Genomic DNA, 27,069 nt, shown 5'->3' with positions numbered 1-27,069 from the left:
GGTGCACCCTCTATCTCCTTCCTCACATTCAAGCACCCCTTTTTTGCCCATTTCAAGTACTTTTCCCATGGCTTCCAAAAGCTCACACTCAAGTCATGGTGGATATTGTGGTAAACGTCCTCATTGCAATATGAGTTTGCTCATTGGTGCTAAATCTCCTTGGTATCTCTCCTCAATAAGAACCCAATCAGTACTTGAACTATGTAAGGAAATAAAGAATTTTTTATTGATAACAATCACACAAATTACATTCTCATCTTTATTTGTAATAATCAAATCCTTTAAAATAAGGAAATAAAAATATGTTGAAATGAATAGGAATATTTTGAAGATATTTTTTGTAATTACTATAGAAATATTGTGAATGTTTTTATCCAATAATTTGCTATTTGAGACACCTGCCATATCAAATTGAAATGTTTGTGTTCCCTAAACCTTCATTTTATGGTACTTATATAAAATGCACCATGCTGTGTAGTCCATACCTTGTTGTCACTTTTAGGTTCTTAAAATCATTGCCAAGGGCTGATGTTAACAAAACCCTGTTTTACTTTGTTAATTTGCAGAATTCAAGGCCTTCCAGTTATAGTTCTAAAACTCGGTCCACTTCTGCAAAGGCAAGAGAATCTGCAGTTATTTCAAATTCCTTGGCAAAGTCACCGTCCTCATGGGAGAAAGTATTATCTTCCTGGCTTCTTACCTTCAAATATCAATTATTTTCTAAAATAGAATAATTTATGTAATGCAAAAGTTAACAGAATTTATTCTTTGCTTTAATCTTCCAAGGTTTATTGGCTCTCCATTGATTATCTTCTTGTTGCCAAGTTGGCTGCTGTAAGTGGCAGATTCTATGCACTTGTCTTTTCCTTTATCTTGTGTTTCCTATTTATCTTCCTATATTTTCTTTCTTTTCGACCGTTTGTTTTTATATAAATTTTTGTTACATGTGCTTTTTTTTTTTGTTAGAGTTGTGGGTCATATTTTACTTCAGTTATGTATGTGGAACATTGGTGTGAAGAACAATTTAAAACGTTAACAATTGGAGGTCCAGATTTCTCTCATAATGAAATGGTTAGTTCTACTGAATATGTTTTAAATAATTTTTTGTGCAATTAACTTGTTTCTTGGCTATGCATAATTTGTAAAATATTTATTCCGTAAGTATTTCTATTTCTTATTTACATCTGATCGTTTTGTTGGCCTCCTAACAGTTGCCAGATCATATTGAAATTCTTGTTTCGGCAGTCACTAGAATCAACGAACCAGATAGCTTATATGGAATTCTACAGTCTCACAAGGTTAGTGAGCCTTATTTTTCCTTCTAATAGCTTTATCACAGAACTGAACGATTGTCAACACTACTAGACTACTTATTAACTGAATGATACGAATGGGACCAACAAACTGCTGTACAGAAGCAGAAAATTATTTGTCTAATGGTTATCCTTAAGTAAAATTCGATATTTATATTTGCCTTTTTTTAAATTTAGAACTTGTATGCCTTTTCCTAGTACCATGTTTGTATCCATGCGAGATAGGTCATGCATAATTGCTATGTGGTTTTGGACTAAGTTTTATTTCATCAGTTTCATTTTCTTTTTCTTTTCTTTTGATTTTCTTTATTTCATTTTATTTTATATTTGTTGATATAAATAATAGTTGACTTCTCAAATAATCACATTTGAGCATGAGGGAAACTGGGGAAAGGCCCTAGAGTATTATGACTTGCAAGTGCAGTCACATACCTCAGTACAGAACGATGGCAGTTCAGTAGGTCTGGCATTGAAACAAACAGGATCAGCACATCCTTCATCCTTTGCATCAGAGACAGATGAGATGAGGCAGAGTAAACCTTACAAAGGGTTGATTAGATCCTTGCAGCAGATTGGCTGTGCACATGTGCTTGACATGTATTGCCGAGGCTTGACTTCAACCAAGGATCTGCATCAGCATGATTTGGAGTTTACTGAATTACAATATGAATCTGCTTGGCGTGCTGGGAAGTGGGATTTCTCTTTACCATGTGTTGGAACTAATTTTCCTTTAATTCCAAATATCAAATGTGATCATTTCAATGGAAATTTGCACAGGTAATATGGTTTTATTTATTGTTGGGCTGATTTTAATTTAAACCTCCTTTGTTCAATTGTTATACTCTTTGCTCATTCAGGTATGCTAAAAGATATTCAGTATGCACTCTGTAATTAATAGTTTTAGAGACAGAATGAACTAAGTTTTTCTGGTTGACAGCAGTGTTATTTATATTGGAAAATAACGAGACCCAATAATCCTTTATGAAATTACACACTATATATATAGAGATGTTAATATTTTAACTAACTAACCAAAAGAGTACTATAGCTATTGCTAGCGAATTTCAGTTAGTAACTGACTGAATTGAAAAGTAAAAAAGTACAGTCCACTTGTGCAGTAAGATTACTTTTAAGGGCTCGTTTGATGGCCAGATATTAGTATTGGCTAAGTATGCTATCTTGCTATAATCAACTGTTTGGTCTACCAACATCTTGTGATTTTCTTAGCCAGTTGCCTATCTTATCTAGTTAGTTTTTGTATTTGGTATACCAAGGGGTGAGTGTTGTAGGACATGTTATGTAGTTGGCTTTTTTAATAGTTATTTACCAGCTGCTCTTTTCTCTTCTCTATATGCATGGTATCCAAATATTCCACAATTATTGTCATTTCCATTGTACCAACTTTCACCATCATCATTAGTGCCACCACCACCAACAGTTGCTGTAGCATCACAGCCATCATTGCTTCCTCTACTATTAACTCTTCATCTCCACCGTAGCAACTATCACTACACCATCACCACCACTATTAAAACACCACTTTTAATGTCATCATTAACACAAGAACTTCCATAATTACTGGTACCTTTCTACCCATCGTCATTGCCACCATTATCTCATCACCATTATCACCATTGTCATTATCACCACTATCATCACCATCACTACTACTACCATTTGATTATTTGTTAGAGTTGTAAAATGGGTGGCTCAGAGCAACCTGTCTGACCCGACCTATGTTCCCAACCAATTTATGTTTTTAGACCCAACCTTTGTCTAGCCAATGGATCATTTTGACTAATTTTAAAAAATGAGAAAAAAATTAAATCTAATGTATTAATTTATAGGTATAGTTACTTGATATATAGGTTATATATGTCAAGTAATATATATAATTTATAGGTTATATAGGTTATATATATTTATTGAAATTAATTTTAATTTTTAGGTATAGTTACTTGATATATAGGTTATAATGCATGTATATGGTTTTGTAAATTAGTATTCTTTTAAAAAGACGGCTGGGCCATAAATTTATAGGTCTACCAGGCAAAGGCTATTTTCCCATGGGCTAAATGGGAAAGGCTAAAAGTGGTCCTGCTCCATTTAACCCACAATTTCTCTTGGCTCGACTATGTTTTATGTGCTTTTTGGGCTAACCCATCGAGATAGACCCAATTTTACACCTCTAATTATTATTGTTATTGTCACCACCATCACAACTTATATTCCATCTTGCTTTTATCCTATCACATTTGTATCTTATCCTATTCTTATATCACATCATATATTTTTTTCTTGTATCTTTGCTACTAATGAGAGTCAATTTATACCATAGAAAAATGAAACTTTTCATTAAATTTGAGTTTAATTATTCTTGTATTCAGTTGTTTAAGGGCACTTGAGGAGGGTGATCTAATTGATTTCCAGAGAAAACTAAGAGATTCAAAGCAGGTAATATTTCTTTCCTAACTTGTCTTGAAGCACTTGAGGACTTTATGCATATATAAATGTTTATGTATTTTAGGAGCTTGTGTTATCTGTTTCTCTTGCAAGTGAAGAGAGCACTGAGTACATTTACTTGACTATCATCAAGCTACAGGTACCCACTTGTCCAATCTATAGATCCTTAATATGACATATATTGCCACTACATCATATTTCTTATTACTGCATGTAAACCGATTTGGTTAAGATCATGGAAAATAATACTTTAACCAAAAAATTTAACAAACTTTATTACGGAAAATGATACTTTATTACAAAAATTTTAACATACTTTAACAAAAAAAAGTACAACTTTATTACTATTTTGGTTAAAAAAATAAAAGATTTATTTATTTTAATTCTATTTATGGCAATTTTGTCAAGTTTGTTAAAAAAATCATTGTCAAAACATAATTTTCCCAAGATCATATTGTTGTGGAGTACGGCCAAAGTAGTCCTACTCATTCCATCCCGCGTAAATGGATTACGGGATCTGTTATCCCACATTGGTTATGAATGTGGCCAAACTATTCTTTATAATGCTTTTGTCCCTTGAGTTTATCTTTGGGATTAAGTTAGGCCCAGGTCCTTTCCCAGTGAGTGTTGAATAACATGAACAGAGAAAAGAGCGTGAAAAACTATAATTGAATAGAATATTTTTATTAACTGATTTCACACTTGAATCTTATGTACAAGAGGTATATATAGACACAGATGTTTAAGAAGTTGTTATAAACTAACATCTGTACATAGAAAATAACATATACAATGAAAAAAACCTACAGCTCTACAAGTTTGACTAATAATACAGGTTCACCATAGTTGACTATAGTATATACACTAACAGTGAGGATATCTTATCCTCCACATTAAGTTGCCTGTACTGTTATAAATTATGTATAAATTAAAAAAAATTGTTCCATAGAATATATGAATGTATGTAATGGAAATTTGTAGAATTCTGTCTTGACGAGGCTTTTGACAAAGAATATATTATACTTATATTATATATATTTATTTAACTGAATAAAATTTGTGAAGCCTCCCTCTTATCTTCAACAGATGCTTTATCATCTTGGCATGGCTTGGGATTTACGCTGGAGAACTAGTGAAGATAATACCACAAAGTTTTTCCTACTGAAGCCAAACAATTCTTCTGAGCCTATGATTCCTTCCATTGAGCAGGTGTATAGTGTACCTCTGTCCTTCATGGAAGAACCTTTGTTTTCTTCACTCCGCAAAATATATTATGATATTCAGACAGTGATTATTATCAGCATTGAAGCTTAGAACTATTTTTAATGCTTACTAGTTGTCATGGCTGGATATGGAGTGGTGCTCAATTTTGCAAAGGACACAATTACATATGAATTTGCTAGAACCATTTATAGCATTTCGTCGAGTTCTACTTCAAATTTTAAGCTCTAGAGACTGTGTGCTGCAACATCTTCTGCAGTCTGCCACCACACTTCGCAAGGTATATCGTTACTGCTACTTTTAAAGATAGATACATAGATTTTCCCTTCTCTTGTAAATAACCTTTCTTATTTGCAGAGGTCTGGGCCTTGGGTTCTTGATCTCTTGTATTCTATGTATATATTTAGATAGACATTTCAGAGTTACTGAGTTAATAATATAGTTTTCAATTCTCTATTTCCATTCTGCTATCTCATCTTTCCATTCTGCTATCTCATCTTTCCATTGACTCTATCAGTTAGAGAGAGAAAAAAAATCTATTCCTTAGGATGTTTCAAACACTTAAAGCTTTTAGGAGATTTGGTACTTGACATGTTATTAAAACATAGAACCTCTTTACAAAGTGATAAGGGATTCAATCCTTGGCTCAACCATGGTAACTGAAATTATTTAAACGCATAAAGTGGCCTGTACATTGTTTATTTACACTTCAAGCTTCAGAGCTTTTTGTGTAAAAGGATATGTTGATGTAAAATTATTATTGGGTCTCAATCTAACAACCTAAAATTTTAGGAAGGTTGGGCTATTATAATTTTCTAGAAACCATGAACCTAATTTATTGTTAATTTTTCATTATATGTTATTTCTATTTTTCAGGGATGTAGGTTCTCTCAAGCAGCTTCTGCTCTGCAGGAGTTTAAACTCCTTTCTGTTGAAACCAAAGGGCAAAGCTCATCCTTATATTGGCTTGGACGGGTAAGGGGGATGCTACGATGTTATGTGTGTCGATATCTGGAGATAGACAGTACTGGTGTTTTCCTCAATGTCAATTTTGAAAGCAATAATTTTGATTGTTTTCCATGGACTAACAGACAAATTCAATGAGCCAGCCCATCTAGAAATGAAGACCAAGTTAAAAATATGATTATATGTTAAACTATTAGTATGTTTTGTATTAAACAACTTAAAATACAGTTGAATTTAAAATGTAGAGGAATAGAATTGCTGAAATTCCAATTCTTTAGTTTAGAAAACCATTTGTGTTCACAATCCCTTAAGAAGTCAAATTTTCATCAATTACTAGAAGCATTACATATGAACTTTGTTCATGCTAAAGCAAAATGATGTTGGTACTCATTAGCTGTAACAAGATGCGAACCTGAACTTTGGTGATTATAGGAGTTAATGGTAGAGCCAAGTTTGCAGAGTGTCCATCATGTCTGCATGTATGATAAAGTAGAGTAAGACAGGGAGAACTGTGAATTTGAAAAAGGAGGGATTAGGGCAGCAGAGGGGGATTGCTGAGATGGCACACATAAGGAAAAGTTGGGAGGATTCCACAATTTTTTCTGTTATCAAATACCCTGTTTTGGTTGCAAATCATGTATAAAATTCAACTAAAGTAAAACATTCTCTACTCTAGTTCTCGTTTATACTTATTGTTGTGCTATGTTTTTCATAACACCTGATTTGCTTGGCACAATTGAATTGGTTGGCATTAACATATGCATGTTTGCTTCTGATTCTTGCTTTGCCGATTCTCACCACTAATCACTATATTTATGTATATATATAGTGATTAGGGGATCTAGTCGATGGCCTGTCTCTTTTTTTTTTGGAGTGGGCCCACATTGGCCAACACATCTCTGGATATATTCAGTCTATTCAGATTGTAAGGAATTCTGTTAGCTGCCACATGAGTAATAACTGTTTCCACTCTTATTACCATGAATTCTAACACTTACAAAGTTGTAGTATTATTGTCATCAACCTTGCCGAGTAATTTACTATTTGGGTTGCAGCTTGAAGAAGCAAAGCTTTTCCGTGCTCAAGGTCAAAATGTGATGGCTATCAACCTTGCAATGTATATATCACAGAATTATCGCTCTAATGAGGAGGCTTCCGATGCATTTCGATTGGTTGGGAAGTGGCTGGCAGAAACTAGATCTAGCAAGTTATAGAAGAAAACTGAATTCTGTTTAATGTTTTAATAATATGCTCTCTCTTGATGCTCACTTTGGTGTTATTTTCCCTGTTTTGCTGTGAAATTGCAGCTCGAGAACAATTTTGGAGAAATATTTGAAACCTGCAGTCTCTATTGCCGAGAATGTGAATGCTACAGCTAAGAATGCCATGAAAAGGAAATGTCAGACTCATTTTCATCTTGCACACTATGCTGATGCTCTATTTAGAAGCCATGAAGAAAGACTTAACTCGAATGAATGGCAAGCAGCAATGCGTTTAAGAAAGCATAAGGTACCTAATTGATTGGTTTGAATGTGGCAAGCATGAGGTAATAGGGATTATGGATGACACTTGTTTGGGTTTCCTTATTTTGTATTTTTTTTAGGAATTATGATTAATGCTTGTTGAGGTTTCTGCATTTTCTATTTTTCTAGATTCTTATATCCTTGTACACTGATAAGATTCGCTGTGTGTGCATATATCCATGTGAAATGGAATTGTGAGTAGTTGCTATGTATTCTATTAATCCCTGGAATATTGGGATTCAAATGCGTTTAAGAAAGCCTAAGGTACCTAATTGATTGATTATAATATGTGTATTAAATTTTGAGAAAAGTAAGATAAGAAAAGGCAATGTAACAGCATGAATTTGATGAATCTGATATTAAAAACATAAATTAGTTATACAATATAGAGTGTTCTGAGTCGTTTTAAATAGACTCTGATAAAGAAAGAGAAGGCAGCAGTTATTGAGAGTTACCAAGACAAAGGAACTGCCATAACTTGCCAAAAACAACAACTACCTAAGGATACCTAAGAAGAGCAGTAAATAAACTATCACAATCAGTACAGTACATAATGTAGATTAAGACAAGCCTAATATAGTACATAACGTAAAATGAGGGAAACTTAATACAAGTCTAATAATGTGCCAAGCGTAAGATAACGGGAGTTATGAGAGTACTGTCTGTTGAGGGTTCTGTATTTTCTTTTTTACTAGATTCTTATTTCCTTGTACACTCTGATCCGGTTTGTTGTGTGTCTATATCTGTGAAAGGAATATTGACTAGTAGCTATATATTCATCTAATCCCTGGAATATTGAGATTCAAATGTGCAATGGAGTACTTATAATTTGTAATGTGAATAATTCATCCTAATCCCTGAAAGGTGAAATATTGGGATTCAGGTATGCAATGAATTAAATACAAATTAAAAAGATGCAATCTAATCCCTCACAAAATTTGTATTTTTGATTCTGCAGACAATAGAGTTGGAAGCACTCATAAAAAGGTTAAGAAGTTCAACAAAGGTAATTAACATATTTTTTTTCTTACTTCTTCATTCTCTGATGCTCTAACTCAGTATATAATTTAGGGGGAGAAAATCGACTACTCAATGAAAATACAAGAATTGCAAAAGCAAGTAGCAATGGACAAGGAAGAAGCCCAGAAATTGCTGGTATTTATTTTGTTTGGCGAGTAATTGTTATGAAAAATTGTTGTTGAGTTAGAAAGAGATATGACCAATCTATCTATGTAACTAATACTTCTAAGATACTTTAGGTTACTAAAAGAGATATTATAATCATTATTCTACCAGTGTAGAGATTTGCATAAACCCTCTTTGTACTGATATACAATTGAATTAATGCAATTTCAGTTTCAGTTACAGTTTTAGATTTAGTTAATTTACAATTATTAGGTGGTTATATTGTGCTGAGTGTGTCTTGTGGAATTTATTTTCTTTAGAGTTTCTTAAGAAGAATCATGTTTATGTGCATTCGCAAGTGTTGAATAAACCAGATCTTGCATTAATTTTCGTGTTTATGTTCATTTCTCTCAAAATCTAATATGTTGTGAGAGAAAGAAGCATGTTGACCGGAGGGCATGGCAGGAGGATGGAAGCTATCATATCAAAGTAGTATCTCCTGCTTTTTGGTCAACCCTTGCTTGGTTTAGTTTCCACACTTGGTTTAACTTGGTTCAAGTGAAACAAGTCATTGTAGTTTGTGATCCTTCATACAAAGACGTTTTTGAAGATGCAAAAGGAAATTACCAAGAGGAACTCAAATTTGCACTGTCAGTAAAAGAAACACAGGTTTCTTTTAACAATTTCTATCAGGCTGTTGATCCGAGCTTTGAGCTTGTTTGCATTCATTATTCTGTGAGACCTTTTGTGTTATCAAGAAACGTGAGAAAAGTCCTTACAGATAGTCCTCACAAAAAGGGTTATTATTTTGAAAGACCTTTTGTTTAGTTTTAACTTGGTGCCCAATGAAGGCTACAATCAATAGGCAAACAATGAACCATTTGTTGTTAAAACACTGGACAGAAAAACACCATGGGAGATGCTGACCCGTCAGGATATTAAACTTGAGTTGCTGAGGAAAAGTTTTGAACTTGTAAAATGAGGTCTTGAAGTTACCCATGATGTGTCCATTGTTGAGCACCTTAAGCATCCTGTTTATATCACTGAAGAGGTCTTGACAACTTAAATCTAGGCCAGGACTTTCCAAAAGGGATGTTACAGAGAAGAGGGAGAGATGTGTTATGACTGTGCAAAAGTACAGAAAATTACGTGTAGTATATTGTCATTGAAAAAGAGTTACTATGTTTTGTTCACATCAGAACAAATAGACAAAAAAGAAAATGTAGTTATTGACGTTTATAAAACAGTGTAACCTTCTAATAACTACAAATAATTGAAAACAAAGAGTATAGAGTATAGAAATAAAATCTAATTTAGTTTTGTCAATAGTGTTTGTATCTGTTGGAAGTCTCACATCGACTAAAGATAAGGCAATTTCATAGTATATAAATGGGTTGCAAACCTCACCTTACAAGCCAGTTTTGTGGGGTTGAGTTGGGCTTAAAATCCAACATGGTATTAGAGTTAGATTTAAAAAGCCTATCCTAGCAATATTTCTTGAACATTCTGTTTCACCCGCTATCGGGCCGCTAATAGATCACCCATTTCTAGACTCATGCACGAGATGTATTTATCTCGGCGTGAGGGAGGTGTGTTGGAAGTCTGACATCGACTAGAGATAGGGAAATTTCATAGTATATAAGTAAGGTGTAAACCTCACCTTACAAGCCGGTTTTGTGGGGTTGAATTAGGCTTAAAATCCACATTTTTAATAGTATCCATAAAAGTTCAATAGAAAATTGTGCTAAACTGCGGTACTCAACTTCAATACTTGATCGAGCAACGACAAGTTTGTGAGACCACCGTGGATGAGTTTTATCTTGCTCCACAATCTGTTTTAGAAAGTTTGAATGCTATTTTGGACCACAAAGTTGACATGTCCACCATCTTTGGCTAGTAAGCAAAGCACTAGAGTAATCTCAACAAGTGTTGGTGTAATGGCAAGAGGGTGGGTCCGAAGTGGCCATGTGGGAAGACATTTTTACCATTGAAGATCGATTTTCTGGATTCAACCTTGGGGCTAAGGTTGTTCAAGTGGTGGGTATTGTTCGGCAGGGAAATAATAAGAAAGAGTACAATGTGTATTATAGAAGGAAATTTAGAAATAAAAGTGAGTTATATGGATACTTGATTTGGGGAGTTTTGACAAAGAAAAAATGTAGGGATGCCATGAAAGTGGAGATGGATGCATTGGAAAAGAATACTTGGGAAATTCTTAACAAACCCAAAGGGAAGAATATTGTTAACTGCAAATGGATATTCATAGTAAAATATAATGTTGATGGGTCTATTGAAAAGTACAAGGCAAGGTTGATTCTAAAGGATACACTCAAGCTTATGGAATAGTCTACTAGGAGACTTTTGCACCAGTTGCTAAGATGAATACTGCCTGTCACTTTCATTGAAAACTTTTACAATATAATGTTAAAAATGCATTTCTCCTTGGAGACCTAGAAGAAGAAATTTACATGAATATTTCACTTGGGTTTGAAGAAGACAAAAATAAAGTGTGCAGATTGCGGGAGGCTCTTTATGGACTGAAACAATTCCTTGGATACAATCAAAGTCAAGGAGATCACATTTTGTTATTAAACATTTAGGGAAAGAGGGGGTATTATGTTGATGATATTATAGTGATTGGAAATGATGAAATAGAGAAGGAAGAATTGAGATAGTGACTAGTCCATGAATTTGAACTAAAAGAACTTGGAAGATTATAATGGTTTTTACATATTGAATATATAACTGATTTTTTGGCAAAAATTTAGAAAATTGGGTGCAACCAATGTCAACTCCAATGGATCCCAATCACAAGTTATAAAAAGCTGAAGAGGAATTAGCAATAGATAAAAAGATGTATCAGAGCCTGGTTAGAGGATTGATATGTTTGGCTCGCACACGACTTGACACGGTTCATTCAATGAGTGTCATCAGTCAGTATATGCATGAACAAAAGAAATCTCTTCAAGCTACTTATAGAATTCTACATTACTTGAAGGGTAACCCTTGAAAGGGAATTTTGTTCAAAAGAAATGGAAGACAAAATCTTGAAGCATCCACTGATGTAGATCATGCAAGTTCTCTTATTGATAGAAGATCAACAGCTGCATATTGTACTTTCCTTGATGAGAACTTACATGGAGAAGCAAAAAACAAAATGTGGTTGCAAGATCAACCGTGGAATTAGAATTCAGGTCCATGGCATAAGGGCTATGCAAGTTATTATGGATACAAATTATCTTATATAAAGATTAATTTTGAGGGACCCATGAATATCTAGTGTGATAATAAGTCAAGAATAGACATTACACATCATCTTATTCAGCATGATAGAACAAAACATATAGCATTAAGGAAACATTATAAGAATATTTAGTATGCATGTTAGACATTTTGTCCAAGCAACATGTGGTTGATATGCTGACGAAAGGACTGAATACCTCAGCCTCCCATAATCTCATAACTATGTTTGGAATGGAGGATATTTATTCCTTAGCTTGAGAAGGGAAGTTGAAATATAGGTGTAAATATTGAACATTTAGTATACAATAAATATAGATTGGTTGGATAATAAATATAGATTTGTGTTTTAGAAATCCCTAAAATTAAGGGATTGGGATTTGGAGATTATTTGCTAGATTTGCTCTAGATTTAGAGTCGTTATGTTTGGAGTTTACATTGTTTATTTCAAGAGATTTATTTCATTTTATTAAGATGTCGTTTTTCCTTTACATAACAATGTATTGTTTCTTTTTGAGTTCAAGAAAAGTAATTCCACAATTATTGCTGACTGGCTACACATTTTTTCACAATTGAATTAATATGATAAAAATCCTTTTTCACGCATATCTAGACTCTTCTCAAGTGTTAGGAAGGAACATCTATATATGATTATGTGTGCAACTAAATGAAAAGGTTTGATAAATAGAGTTAAACTTTTCAAATTGTAAAATAATCCCCAATTAAATTGATAAATAAACTTCTCTTGTGAAATGTTATATTAAATGCTCTATTTTAATTCAAAAGAATTAATAGTTTCCTATTGATAAATAATTGTAGTTTAACTTATACTTATCCCAACCCTTTACGTACAATGTGGTAAATGTAAGTCTTTATTTTTCCTTTCAAAATGGCAGGATGATCGGGACAATTTTCTTAGCCTAGCATTGGAGGGATATAAACAGTGTTTAGTCATTGGTGACAAGTATGATGTGAGAGTGGTATGTAATTCTTCTTACTTTCCTTCACTACTTACAATTTGTTGAATGTATGCTTAAATGCTTTTTATTGAACTTATCATCTTATAGTTGTGTCTATCTTTATTGTAACAAAAGATGTTTATTTCATAATTTCTTATTTTTAACATATTAATTTTAGAATTATTTCTAAATAATTCGTTTCCTTGTTTTTTTCATATTACTGCTTTCCAGTAATAACTAGACTATAATTAACTGGACAACTTAAATACATTTTCTAATTGATGGAACTCGGAAAATTAACTCAAAGGAACAATATAAACATTATTAGAGAGGGAAGAAGGAAGACTATGAGACTTGCATGCTATTAGCAGGATATTAAGTGCACTACTAGAAGTGATGGATGAAACAGGCTGCTGTGTAGCAGGATCATATAGGACAAGAGAATTAGAGGGTTGAAAATTGGTATTGCCTCAATAAAAGAAAAAATATTTAAGACAAATTTGACATTGAAGGTTGGCATATCGACGAACACAACCACAGCTGCGAACAGACCTAGCATCACCATGTGGGGAACCCCCACGTGAGAAAGGACCACGAGCAAATGATCTGGTGGAAGAAGAATTGGATGAGGGCATGATATTAATGAACAAATGGAGGAAAAAGCTTTGATTGATGTTGATTGGCACGAGATTCATGAAGGAGGTAGTAAAGCCTCAACCTCAGTAATTGGAGGAGTCTCAAAATTTGCTTCAAGAATAGCATCAACATGTTCATCTGGTTTAATAGGGCAACCAATGCCAGCACGGTCATCAACCATAGATTTAATATGACCCAAGTATTCTTTCATGGTTTTGTTCTCATGGGTTTGGGCACGAAGATTAGTATGCAACTACCGTGCATGGGCTTTCATTTGGTCACAAACTTGATAGGAATGAACTGCACCAAGTACCCGAGATAAAATTCCCTTGGACAAAGTAGATTGAAGCCACATGAGTAAATTGATCCTGAACCTCCCATTCTTCATGAACAAAATTAAGAACACCATTGTCACGGTGAGAGAAAGTGTGGGGGAATGACAGAATTAACCATAAACCTATGAAGATAATTGGTGTCATCAAGGTTTTACGCAACTGATTGCGAAAAAAAAGGGGTTAGGAGATGGGTGGGAAGAAGACATCATAAACACGTAACCCCAGGATCAAGATCTTGCTCTTGATACCATATTAGAAATAGAAGTACAGTAAAATATTTATTTGTATTGTGGAAAATGTTGATTACAATTGTTCAACATAAAACAGAAGCACATGAGTCTATATTAAATAAACTCTGAACCAGAAAGGAACTGCCATAACTTACAAAACACCACAGAAACAGCCTAAAACAGAAAATAAACTTAGTCTTTAAATTACATAACAGAAAAAGAGACCAATTAACTACAAGTCTAATATTTAATGATAGGTTCACCCTCCTTCCAAAGGAGATAATTGGTGTCATCAATTTTTCTGCAACTGAGTGTGTAAAGAAGGGGTTAGGGGATGGGTGGGAAGAAGAAATAGACATCATAAGCGAGTAACCAGGATCAGTAACCTGATCTAGATACCATATTAGGTTTTGAGAATTGTGGAAACAGGAAATAAAGTAACAATGTGGGAAATTGTGAATTGGATGTTCTGATGTTTATTGATATAACACAAACAGAAACACTTGAGTCTATTTTAAGTAGACTCTAAAGAAAAAAGAGAAAGACAACAGTTATTGAAGTTACCAAAACAAAGGAACTACCTAAAGGCAAGATAAGAAATTAAAATATAATCGGTTTTGATGGAGCTCTTGAGCTAGAGACAATTTGTAATTCAGCTGGTGAGCTCCAAGAAGAAGAATTGAAAGAAGCTAAACCAGAGCAGATTGAAGCAGGACACAACGCTCCTGATATTACAGTGCTTTATTGCAGAGCAACAGAAAAAACAGGTTAATTTCATTAGGAAACTAAGTGCACTCCTGTTGAGATTGCTTATGAACAATCTCTACCACCTTTGGCCAGTTTTTATATTAGAGGAAACATATGTAGAAGTGGTGGTACTAGATCTCATGGAAGGGTATGAAGATCTCAAGCAAATTAAATTTCTAAAGTTCAACCTTGAGGACAAGGTTGTTCCAGCAGAGGAGAGTAATGTTAGGCAGGGAAGTAATGATAGGGTTAGGAAGAAATTTAATGACAGGGGGAGACTTTCTTGGAAAGTCTATATATTCTTATCTTTGGGATGTTCAGGGGCAATTTTATGGAGTTGATGTTTGAGACAGGGAGAACCCTGTGAGAAAGGAAAGCAATTATCCTTTTGAAGTTGTTGTTAGTTGGATATTGTTCCATATGTAGTTAGATATCTTTATCTTCAGTTTCTTTATTATTATTCTTTATGTGTATTTTGGACTTAGCCCGTATTTCCTTTATGTTATTATTCTTTATTATTCTCTGCTACTAATGCAGGAGTAGAATATGTAATTAGCATGATTGTTATTTAATAATATATTGTTTTTATTCCCTCATTATTCAAGTCATTCCTAATATCTGTCCTTGTCAATATGATTTCTTTAACGTGTTTACTTGCTTTCAGGTGTTTCGCATTGTTTCCCTGTGGTTCAGTCTCTCCTCACAAAAAGAAGTTGTAAATAGCATGCTTAGCACAATTGATGAGGTATAAACCTTTTCAATTTATATGGCCGTTAACCAAATCTTAAGATTGTTTTTGTTGGCTTTCTATGTTGATTCCATTTGAATCTGTTCGTAGGTTCAATCTTTCAAATTTATACCTTTAGTATATCAAATTGCCTCTAGAATGGGTAACACAAAGGATGGTCATGGACATCTCAATTTCCAGGTTCTGGCTTATCCAAATCTATATGCATTAATTATTCCTCATGTATATTTTCTTATTTAATATGGACATGGAATATACAGTTTGCATTGGTTTCTCTTGTGAAGAAAATGGCCATTGATCATCCATATCATACGATACTTCAAGTAAGTAGTACCTTTATCCATTATTAGGCAATGATTTATGTGCTGATACAATTTTTTTTATTATTTTCAATAGTAAAAAAATTTCGATTAAGGGAAAACATTAATGAACCATGGTTTTTTTTTTTTTGGCTTTACTTCGATGTGAAATTCTTTTGTGGCAGTTTTTGAATTTGTTTTACAAGCATAACTGTAATTCAATGAGGAAAAAATATTTTCATATCTATTCTCTATGTAGCTTTTGGCTCTGGCAAACGGTGACCGTATCAAGGACAAACAACGTAGTAAAAGTTCATTTGTGGTTGATATCGACAAAAAGCTTGCAGCGGAAAATCTTCTAAATGAGTTGTCATCTTATCATCGAGCTATCATTCTTCAAGTAACATCACTTTTTGTATTCTATATTTTCGTTTATAGTTCCAATTAGCAATCAATTACCTTCAAACCGTTTGTTGCATATGTAGATGAAACAAATGGTGGAGATTTATATCAGACTTGCTGAGATGGAAACAAAGAGAGAGGTGAGATATTTTTATATGCTTCGTATCCATTCTTTCTTATGTCCACGAATGCATTTGAAGCTATTTCTATCATTTGCTTGCCTAGTAACCTGAAAATATTAAGTTTTACAGCCTTCTGATTGGATTATTTATGCAGGATACAAATAAAAAGGTGACACTACCAAGGGACTTGCGTAGTCTGCCGATGCTAGAACTTGTAAGTAGTTTGCTAAATTTATGTGATAATGAAGCATATTGGTTGATGAACTGACTGAATGGTGGTTTTTTGGGGACAACTGTCAGAACCATGTTGCTCATTATGTGACTTTTGGGATTTTAACAAAAATATTTCCAAAAATACTGAAGTTCTATTTTTTGCTTAAAATAAAATTTTATTACATTTGAAAAATAATACAAATGTTATGACGTTTATTGTAGGGTAAACAACATATATAATTACATAGCAAATTATAAATATTTTGTCAAACCAAAATATTAATCGGATATAAGAGGTGGTGAAAAAAATAAGTATAAAGCTTGAAACATGTGTGTAATATTCTGGTGAGTATATTTATATATTGCTTTGTAATGTAAATCACATCATAATAACACGTGTTGATTGAAAAGGTGAACTGTTCTAAGATTTTGGATTATGGTATATTTGATAATGTTGGTGATTGTGGTATCAAGTGCGCAGGAGTAAACAACCACTGAATACACATGGAAGAAAGAACAGAAAAACAGATTGAGAAAAGACTTCTCTTTATACTGGACTAGTGTGCTGGGTGACTACAGAATTGCCGTCATCAGAAAAAAAAAATATGAAAGATTCACTCAGAGAATTGCAACAAACACTCTAAGATAGTTGACACAATAACCAATTCCTCAGTAACTTTAAAAAAAAAAAAATTATCAGAAAATATCTTCAAATTGCTGGACGACTTCAGCAAGTGCCCAACATAAGAAAAAGATTTGAAGGCATAAACTCATAATATTTAGAAACTTCAAATAGGAAGTTATATTTTTGAATGAAAACAGATATGCTTAGGCATCACTGTACTAGCTACAAGACCAATCAGGTTGGCACTCTTATATGTAACAATCAGTTGCAGCATATCTAAATATTATTAAAAAAATATAAATAAACAAAACAACAAAGTTGGTGGTCTTACCAAACCCAATAAGAAAATCTAAAATTAGGAAGACCAGAACGGTCACTAAAAAAAGTCATAGTGCAGAAGATTTTTATTTATATAGGTCTTTCTTCGGTAGAATTTGTGTCTGCCTGTGTATACACTCCCTGAATGTTTGGTTGTGTATATTTACATGAGCAATTGTGCATACATTGTCAACAGCTAAACTTTTAAATTTGCATGTACTTCGGACATTTAGGTACCTGTAGTGACGGCTACAATATCAATTGATCATAGTTGTCAGTATCATGAAGGCACTTTTCCTTACTTCAAAGGACTATCAGATTCAGTTATGTAAGTATCAAACATTTATAGCATTTAGACAGAACTTTTTTAGGATGCAAAATTTGATGCATCAATCTACTTTGTTCTGGTTTGTGTTCAGGATAATGAATGGTATAAATGCTCCAAAAGTGGTTGAATGCTTTGGTTCTGATGGCTGCAGATATCGACAACTAGCAAAATCTGGAAATGATGACCTGAGACAGGATGCTGTATGAATTCTTTTAACTTATGCCTTATCATTTGTAATTGCTGAAGTTGTGCCAAATTATTTATGTGTCCATGTTAAGAATAAAATTCACATCTGAAGTTTATTAGACAAATTTATGTATCAAAATCTTTAAATATATTTTTTGTTCTTGTTTAGTCATGTGATATATATATCAACGGTCCTAATTTTGCCTTTCGAGCGGAAATGTTTTGGCATATTGCTAACACTACGGATTAAAACCAAAATTTATTAATTATGGGGACTACACCAAATTTTAGATAGAGAAACCAATACCCAAGTCATACATTCTATTTTAACAAACTGATTCATTATTTTAACAAACTGATTAATAAAAAAGAATGGTATTGCATCACTGTATAGGTTGCAATCCTAAGCAGGATAGCATTACAATATGTACCAATCATATGCAACCTTCTTAATACAATTAATAGAAAAAAGAAATACTAAGGTGGGGCAACCAATCGAAAACCCATTAAGAGAATCTGAGATGTAGGTAACCACATCAATGCCTACAAAATTCAGAGACAACACAAGGAAGCACTCTATTCCACCCAGTAAAAAGTTAATGTTCTAATATCATAAGCAGCTAAACTATCCGCATACTTAATTCCTTCTCATTTATGCTATTCCAAATTTAGTATGAGAAAAAGCATATAGCATCATAGGCTACCACCAATTACTCCAATTCCCATTGGGATGTATATTTGTCTTAATTGTTGATGTGTCCAGCCGTTGTGGTTATTAGATGCTTTGGAGTCAGGTCCATAATCTAACTGCAAAAGAAATTAAAAATAAATAATTAGTAGTGTTAGAAGTGGAGTTTAAGCCTAACTCAATCCCACAAAACCGGCTTGTAAGGTAAGATTTGCATTCCAGTTATATATTATAAAATTGTCTTATCTATAGTCGATGTGGGACTTCTACCACACCCCCTGACGCCAACACACCTGTCATGCCGAAGTATATACATCTCATGCGTGAGACTAGAAATTAATGGGTGATCCGTTAGCGGGCCGATAGCAGGTGGAACAAAATGTCCAAGAAATCTCGCTAGGATAAGCTTTTTTTTATAAACAATGGCTTTGATACTATGTTAGAAGTGGAGTTTAAGCCTAACTCAACCCCACAAAACCAGCTCGTAAGGTGAGGTTTGCACTCCAGTTATATACTATGAAATTGTCTTATCTCTGGTCGATATGAGACTTCCAACAAGTAGTTTCAAAATCATTGTAGCATTGAGGAGAAAATCATATCACATATACTCCACATTTCCCAAGTAGTTCATCCGTAGGCAACTAACCATGTAGCAATTTTTATAGAATGAAAGTTTTAGATGTCTATCTCTATCTGGCAAACCATTTTGGCTTGTCCATAGAATGAAAGTTTTAGATGTCTATCTATTTCGGTATATATTATTAGTCATGGCATAATAAATGTTATCACTTCCTTTATTTACAGTTTTCTTCAAGGGAATTTGCACCTTCTAAGGAATCTTATTTTGCTCATATGTGTTGCTTATTTTGATGGTTACATAACTAGTGATTTCTTGTAGGTGATGGAGCAATTCTTTGGTTTAGTCAACACATTCCTTAGGAACCATCAAGATACACGGAAAAGAAGGTTAGGAGTACGGACCTACAAGGTATATTCTTTTGTTTTAAAGTTCTTGGCCTTTGGTGCTGGTGAATTTCATTAGTTTTTCATTACTTATGACTTAGAATTGCCTATACAATACCATACACGGGGTCAAATTCCAATTGTGACTCACACTACTAATCCTCAAGTATCATCTCCTGCTCCAACTACCCCTCCATCCACACCTACACCTGAACTTCCTTTTGCGATACGAAAAAGTACTCATTCCTCTCGTAATTGGAACTCTCTCTATGTTTTTACCATTAATTATGATCGTTTGTCTCCATCCTATTTCTCCTTTGTTTCTTCTTTGGATTCTATGTCTATTCCTAAGAGTACAGTTGAAGCCATGGTTGATCTCGGCTGGCGTCAGGCAATGGTAGAGATGGTAGCCTTACATTCTAATGGCAGATGGGAACTTGTTCCTTTACCTCTTGGCAAGCAAATTGTTGGTTGTCATTGGTTTTATACAGTGAAAATTGGACCAAAGGGTATATACAGATTTTTTGTCTAGATTATGGGTACACCTTTTCTCCTTTGGCCAAATTAACTTTCGTTCGTCTCTTTCTGGCTGTGGCTGCTACTCATCATTAACATCTTCATCAGCTAGATATTAAAAAATGCATTCTTACATGGTGAATTGTAGGAAGAAGTTTATATGGAACAACCCCTTGGTTTCCATGCTCTTGGTGATTCTCGTCTTATCTATAAGTGTTGAATATAGAGAAAATAGAGATTAATCTTCCTTATATTTATAATAGAGAGAGGTACAACTAAAAAGAGTAACTAAAAATAAATAAAGTAAATAGAAGATATTGTTTGATATTGTGATTAACAATATCTAACAATATCTGAACAACACTAAGCTTCAACGGTCTCTCTATGGTTGGATGCAATCTCTTCGGACTTGGTTTGGTCGTTTCAGTTCTGTCTTAATTCAGTTTGGCATGACCAGGTGTGAGGCTAATCACTCTGTCTTCTACTACCATTCCTCTTCTCGCAAGTGCATTGACCTTGTTGTTTATGTTGATGACAATGTCATCACGCGTGATGATGAGCTTGGAATTCAACAAATCAAAGAGCACCTTTCACAGCAATTTCATACTAAAGAATTGGGCCCTCTCAAATATTTGGACCAGGTGTGAGGCTAATCACTTGTCTTCTACTACCATTCCCCTTCTGGCAAGTGCATTTACCTTGTTTATGTTGATGACATTGTCATCACGGGTGATGATGAGCCTGAAATTTGACAACTCAAAGAGCACCTCTCACAACAATTTCATTGTAAAGATTTGGGTCCTCTCAAGTATTTCTTAGGCATTGAAGTTGTTCAATCTGCTCCTGGAATTGTCATTAATCAACATAAGTGTTAGAATATAATCAGCGGTTACAAATTTCTAGGAAATCAACCGTTACATAATCTCATAAATTAGGGTGATTGATTCCATATGATTATGAGTCTTTATTGTAATTGATTCTATTCAATAGTATAAGTACATGTTGTGTGGTTTGCATTAGACACACAATACATTCAAAACATATACAATTCTATAGTAAGTATGCCCTAGACATTCTTACTGAAACTGCTATGCTTGACTGTCGTTCTTGTGATACACCTATAGATCCCAATATCAAGCTTCTTCCGGGTCAGGAGGAGCCATTCTTAGAAAGATATTGTTGCCTGGTAGGCAGACTTAAATATCTCACCATCACCAAACCCGACATCACTTTCGTGGTTAGTGTGGTAAGCCAATTTCTAAATGCTCCTTATGATAGCCAATGAGATGCTATGACACGTATTTTTGATACATAAAAAAGGCTCCAGGACAAGGATTATTGTATGAAGACAAAGGCAGTACTAAGATCACTTGTTACTCTGATGCGGATCGGGCAGAATCACCATCAGATAGAAGATCCACTTTTGGGTGTTGTGTTCTTATCGGAGGTAATGTTATCTCATGGAAAAGCAAGAAGCAAAATATAGTTGCCAGATCTAGTGCAAAAGCAGAATATCGTGCTATGGCAGCAGCCACTTATGAGTTTACGTGGCTTAGGCAACTACTACTACATTTAAAAATAGGGGATATCCATGAAACAAAGCTTACTTGTGACAATCAAGCTGCACTTCACATTGTATCAAATTCGGTCTTCCATGAAAGAATCAAACACATTGAAATTGATTGTCACTTTGTTAGAGAAAAGGTGCTCTCTGGAGAAATCACTACTGGTTTTTTCAAATCTAGCAATCAGCTAGCTGGCTTATTCACCAAGTCCCTTAGAGGCCTTTGGATTGAGTACATTTGTAACAAGCTTGGTCCATATGACATATATGTTCCAGCTTGAGGGGGAGTGTTAGCATATAATCAGCGGTTATAAATTTCTAAGAAATCAACTGTTACATAATCTCGAAAATTAGGATGATTGATTCCATATTATTATGTGCCTTTATTGTAATGATTCTATTCAATAGTATAACTACATATTGTGTGCTCTACGTTATACACACAATACATTCAGAACATATACAATTCTATACTATGTATGGCATTAATCTCTCTTGTATAGAAAATACACACAGGGTATTGGATTTATAATAGAAGAAATATGGGCTAAGCCCAAAGTACAAATAAGCAATAATAACAAAGTAATTAAAGATAAAGATAAGATATCTATCTAATAATCTAATATATCAAACAATATGCTTCTAACTGCGTGTAGGAATTTTTCTAGGCCTGAAAAATAAAATGTTGCTCTAAATTTTTTTTCTGCCTGAAAAATCAAAAAAGAACATCTATTACATCCATTTTTTTCTTTGTTGGTTGTAAACATTTATAAACTTAACTCCGGAGAGGGATATATTTGAGGCTATATGTAATTATTTTTATTTTAGAATTTCTATATTGTACTATTGTTTTGAAGTTATGGCAGGAGGAGACGAAACTTAAAATGCTTGAGAGTTTTCACATTTTTATGAAACAGGTTGTTCCTTTTACTCCAAGTGCTGGTGTTCTTGAGTGGGTTAATGGAACTCTTCCTCTCGGTGAATACCTTATAGGGAGGTCAGTCAAAGAAAGACAAGTTTTGCTACACAATTCCTTGTTCTTTTCATCTATGAAGTAACTGATTCATGTTTTGAACCAACTATCCCAAAAGCTATTTGATGGAAGTATATGAATGGTTTTATATTTCCCCTTCTATCAAAACCCCTTTGGGCATGAAAGATGGACAATGCACTATTTATCCTACCTTTGCTAAAGTATGACATTTATTAGGGAACATGGATCAATATCTAAACCATATGGTCATAGACTAATACTATTATGCCATGAATGGCTTTATATCTAACAGTCTTTCTTGAACTTTCAGCATGAGAAATGGAGGTGCTCATGGTCGCTATGGAATGGGAGACTGGTCATTCCTTAAATGCCGAGAGCACATGGCAAATGTAAGAAAATAATATTTAAGTAATTGTGTGAACTTAGTAATGTTATATTGTTTGTTTCATAGGTTTCTAAAGTTATGACAATTTGAATTTATATTTGAAAAAAAAATTGAGGTTTACTATAAAATATAAAATTAGGACCTAAATTTGAATCCTACATAACTGGGCTGTAAGGTGAATATCCGAACTTCATAATTTCTATTTAAATAATGCCTATAGTCAATGTAGGACTAAACACACTCCCCCTTTAAGCTGTTATTAAGTCAGCCCAGCCAAGGGTGATTGCAATTGAGGCAATCTTCAAACAATATCAATTATAGTTTGTATTGAAATCGGTGAAGCTGTACTTTAGGTAATAATGTTGGGGATCTTATAGTGCTTATGCATTATCGAGTGAAATTCATTTTCAAATTCTTCACTATCGTTTTACTTATTCAACTATTAAACTATGCATTGTCAAATTGAATGCAAACCAAAACAAATTGAAAATACAGACTGATAGCATAAATATATATATATAAAAAAAATAAAAAAATAAAACTTTATTTTATACCTTTTCTTTTCTGATGTCAAATAGATTAATACTACGTTTGATGTTTGCTTGATAGGAGAGGGACAAGCGCAAAGCATTCCAGGAAGTTTGCAATAATTTCAGGTGTCTTTCCTTTCCTTATCTTCTAGAGGACTCAAATCATGTCATCCGCTTCTTTGCTTAATCATTTTTTCATGCAGGCCTGTTATGCATTACTTTTTCTTGGAGAGATTTTTACAGCCAGCTGAGTGGTTTGAAAAGAGACTTGCGTATTCTCGAAGTGTTGCTGCTAGTTCTATGGTAATAGCATTCTACTTTCCCATGCGTGCTTATTTTTTTCAATATAAGGAATCCGGTGTGCCTGTTGAAGGTTTTATACTTTTATCCCCAATTTTGAAGGAATATATCTACGGTTCTGCGATAGTGCAAGCATGTTGAAATGAATACTACTGACTTCTGATCTAGCCGTTCATATGTTGCCCACTCATATGATCACGATCCACCATTATATATGATTTCAGTTTTATTTTAAAATAGCCTTTTAATATTTTTTTTTATTGTCTGGAAATCACCAAAATCTCATCTACATTAATGTATTACAATCCTTGGTACATTTATTAGTTGATTCATATTCAGGTTGGCTATATCGTTGGCCTTGGAGATCGACATTCGATGAATATTTTAATTGATCAGGCAACTGCAGAGGTTGTTCACATAGATCTTGGTGTTGCTTTTGAACAAGGCTTGATGCTTAAAACCCCAGAACGGGTGTGTACTTTATAGTCCTTCAATTATGCACTTATTCCATAGTTCATCTGGATTGTTGTTATCACCTGTAACTGCTGGCAGGTTCCCTTTAGGCTTACAAGAGACATAATTGATGGAATGGGTGTAACCGGAGTAGAGGGGGTTTTTCGAAGATGTTGTGAGGAAACACTGTCTGTCATGCGGACTAACAAAGAAGCACTGCTAACGATTGTTGAAGTAATCACACTGCTGTCAATTTTTTGTTGTGTGAATCGAACTTTCATTTCTATAATCTCTTCCTAAAAGATGAGTGTCCTCTGCAGGTTTTTATACACGATCCTCTTTATAAGTGGGCTTTATCTCCTCTGAAAGCTTTGCAGCGTCAAAAGGTACAGTGTCTGCAGGTTTTTAGACTCTCTCATGTTATTTTCTTTATTTAAATAAATGTTCAGCATCTCATGAGTGTTCGTTGATCGTGGATAAATTAGCACTTATCATAAATTGTCGAAATAAGTATATAACAGGAATGCGAACGTAAATTAGCACTTAGCATAATGAAGTGGATATTCTTTTGGGTTCTCAATAATGTTGCTGATTGTAAATATATTAAACTTGTGTTACTTGATTTACATAATAAGGACTACAAGGAAATAAGGATGATTACCTTTTTCCTTTTCTCCACAGGATTTGGATGATGATTTTGATACAAGTTTGGAGGAACCACAAAATGATTACCAAGGAAATAAGGATGCTACACGTGCCCTTCTACGAGTGAAGCAAAAGCTGGATGGGTATGAAGATGGTGAAATGCGTAGCATCCATGGGCAGGTATTTTTGTTAAGTTGGAAAGATAAAACATATCAAAATGACTGGTGTTATGCTTTAAGAGTTTAACCTGTTATGTACATTGAGCATTCATATGCGACCACTCATACCATACAGATACATCCATCTAACTGGAGAATATAGTTTTTCAATTTCCATCCCATGAAAAAAAAATAATTATGGTTGGTACCTTTACTTGCAGGTGCAACAACTCATTCAAGATGCCATTGACTCTGAACGATTATGTCAAATGTTTCCTGGTTGGGGAGCTTGGTTGTAATTGACACCCTTCTTTATATCCCTTGAGACCCAATGATCTACTTCGTTGGACTTGTCCTCAATTTGTATAGTGGGACCAGTTTCTGTCCCTAATGAAATTTTGATTGGTGAGTTGTAAAATGGTTGTGTTAAAAACAACTTTGCTAGAAAATATCTCTTATTCATAATAAGTGGTGGTGTTCTTAGTTTTTATTGCTGATGAAATTTGTTAATTTTGGGGTAGAAAATAAACAGATTAGTTCGCCTTGTTTCACAATACAATGTTTATTATACGATTGTGTAAGAACCCGTTAAAATATAACTTCAAACTACATTTTCATATTATGCAATTAAATTTTGCTATCACAAACCTGCCCTAAATTACCGTGATACACTATCAAATATTTAAATCTTTAACAAGGCATAAGATGTGTGTTAGTAGGATTTAAAATATTATTTTCTACGTAATGGTCATTTCTTAACAATTTTTAATTAAATGAAATAGAAAAAATTAGACAAAATGAGAAAATTCTAAGGGAATATATTTTTTACGCTCCCCCGGAATGTATTATTTTATATTACACAACATAGAATGCACAATTTCAGATGCATTCCATGTTTCATAATTCATATTTTTGTTAAATATTTTTGTATAAATTTAATTTTTATATTATTATAATATTTTTTTAAAAATTTATATTTTTATTAAATTTTTTATTTAAGGTTACAATTAGTTTAAAATTAGAACAAAAATTTTAAGAAGAGAATATTTCATTGATCTAAAATTTTAAGAGGTTTAAGTTACATGTGATTTTTAAAATTTTGATATGTTAAAAAGTGTAGAGTAAAACCATTATTTTATGTAATTATGTAATTTTTAACCTTTTAAACATTATAATATTTATAAAAATTAAATTGGTCTCAATTTAAAGGGGGATAAAATTGTTTTAATTAAAAAAAATTGTAAGTAAATAAAATGAAAATAATGAATATAGGAACCAAATTTAATATAAAACATTAATTCTGAGATGTGGTATGTTGTTGGGTTGACAACATTTTACAAAATTAAAAAAAATCAAAAAATAACACGTGGTTGTCAGTTAATTACTGTTGATCATTTATATGGTGTTAGTAAAAAAGAACTAAATTGAATAAAATTGACGAAAATTAGAACTTGGTTGAATAAAAAAATATTATGACTAAATTGACAAAATTGAACGAAATAGGAACCAAAATATGTAATTTAACAAAAACAAAATCATAGTTATAGATTATAAATTGTAAAAATCCAAGAAATACATTTCAAAAAATGTATAATATGTGACCTAAGAGATAAAGTAAAGTTTAGTTTCTACATTGGCCAATTCAAAACTTGAAGTAAAACTTGAAGTAATGAAGATTGTTTTAGCAAAATGGATTGTCAATTTTTAAGTAAAATAAAAAATATTCATATGTTGATTGATATGGATAAAAATTATGATATCATGAAATGTGAGTCAACTATAGATGAATTAGTTAAAAGAGATTATATCGAAAGATGTAAATAAAATGTCATTATTTGTGTTGAAAATGTGACTATAGCATTACATACTTGAAT

The 27,069-nt window shown here is 33.3% G+C and overlaps 1 protein-coding gene across 4 annotated transcripts in view; it reads left to right on the top strand.

Moving 5' to 3' along the window:
• The window catches only part of ATM (Serine/Threonine-kinase ATM-like protein), an 82,535-nt gene extending 56,872 nt beyond the window's left edge, over positions 1-25,663 (top strand). For 2 of the 4 annotated variants that reach the window (XM_028086425.2, XM_085666520.1), the window contains 33 exons: positions 567-677; positions 787-834; positions 967-1,071; positions 1,212-1,298; positions 1,660-2,090; positions 3,701-3,767; positions 3,841-3,915; positions 4,863-4,985; positions 5,113-5,277; positions 5,874-5,972; positions 7,019-7,170; positions 7,271-7,472; positions 8,445-8,492; positions 8,558-8,641; positions 12,748-12,831; positions 15,423-15,503; positions 15,597-15,686; positions 15,767-15,829; positions 16,065-16,205; positions 16,291-16,347; positions 16,484-16,543; positions 17,719-17,813; positions 17,905-18,013; positions 19,586-19,675; positions 22,648-22,727; positions 23,035-23,113; positions 23,719-23,765; positions 23,843-23,942; positions 24,279-24,410; positions 24,492-24,626; positions 24,713-24,778; positions 25,074-25,217; positions 25,417-25,663. In XM_028086425.2, coding sequence (XP_027942226.1) covers positions 567-677; positions 787-834; positions 967-1,071; positions 1,212-1,298; positions 1,660-2,090; positions 3,701-3,767; positions 3,841-3,915; positions 4,863-4,985; positions 5,113-5,277; positions 5,874-5,972; positions 7,019-7,170; positions 7,271-7,472; positions 8,445-8,492; positions 8,558-8,641; positions 12,748-12,831; positions 15,423-15,503; positions 15,597-15,686; positions 15,767-15,829; positions 16,065-16,205; positions 16,291-16,347; positions 16,484-16,543; positions 17,719-17,813; positions 17,905-18,013; positions 19,586-19,675; positions 22,648-22,727; positions 23,035-23,113; positions 23,719-23,765; positions 23,843-23,942; positions 24,279-24,410; positions 24,492-24,626; positions 24,713-24,778; positions 25,074-25,217; positions 25,417-25,494 — 3,528 coding nt within the window. In that variant the 3' untranslated portion in view covers positions 25,495-25,663. Of the gene's footprint in view, positions 1-566; positions 678-786; positions 835-966; positions 1,072-1,211; positions 1,299-1,659; positions 2,091-3,700; positions 3,768-3,840; positions 3,916-4,862; positions 4,986-5,112; positions 5,278-5,873; positions 5,973-7,018; positions 7,171-7,270; positions 7,473-8,444; positions 8,493-8,557; positions 8,642-12,747; positions 12,832-15,422; positions 15,504-15,596; positions 15,687-15,766; positions 15,830-16,064; positions 16,206-16,290; positions 16,348-16,483; positions 16,544-17,718; positions 17,814-17,904; positions 18,014-19,585; positions 19,676-22,647; positions 22,728-23,034; positions 23,114-23,718; positions 23,766-23,842; positions 23,943-24,278; positions 24,411-24,491; positions 24,627-24,712; positions 24,779-25,073; positions 25,218-25,416 lie in introns of those variants that run through there. The other 2 variants (XM_085666519.1, XR_003606605.2) reach the window with 2 other exon arrangements.
• The last annotated feature ends 1,406 nt before the right edge of the window (positions 25,664-27,069 follow it).

The sequence above is a fragment of the Vigna unguiculata genome, chromosome 9 (assembly GCF_037176805.1).
Source record: "Vigna unguiculata cultivar grain cowpea cultivar isolate G323 ecotype 2 chromosome 9, ASM3717680v1, whole genome shotgun sequence".
NCBI classification, from domain to species: Eukaryota; Viridiplantae; Streptophyta; class Magnoliopsida; order Fabales; family Fabaceae; genus Vigna; species Vigna unguiculata.
The sequence above is the reverse complement of the archived record's forward strand: the minus strand, read 5'-3'. Positions and strand labels throughout refer to the sequence as shown.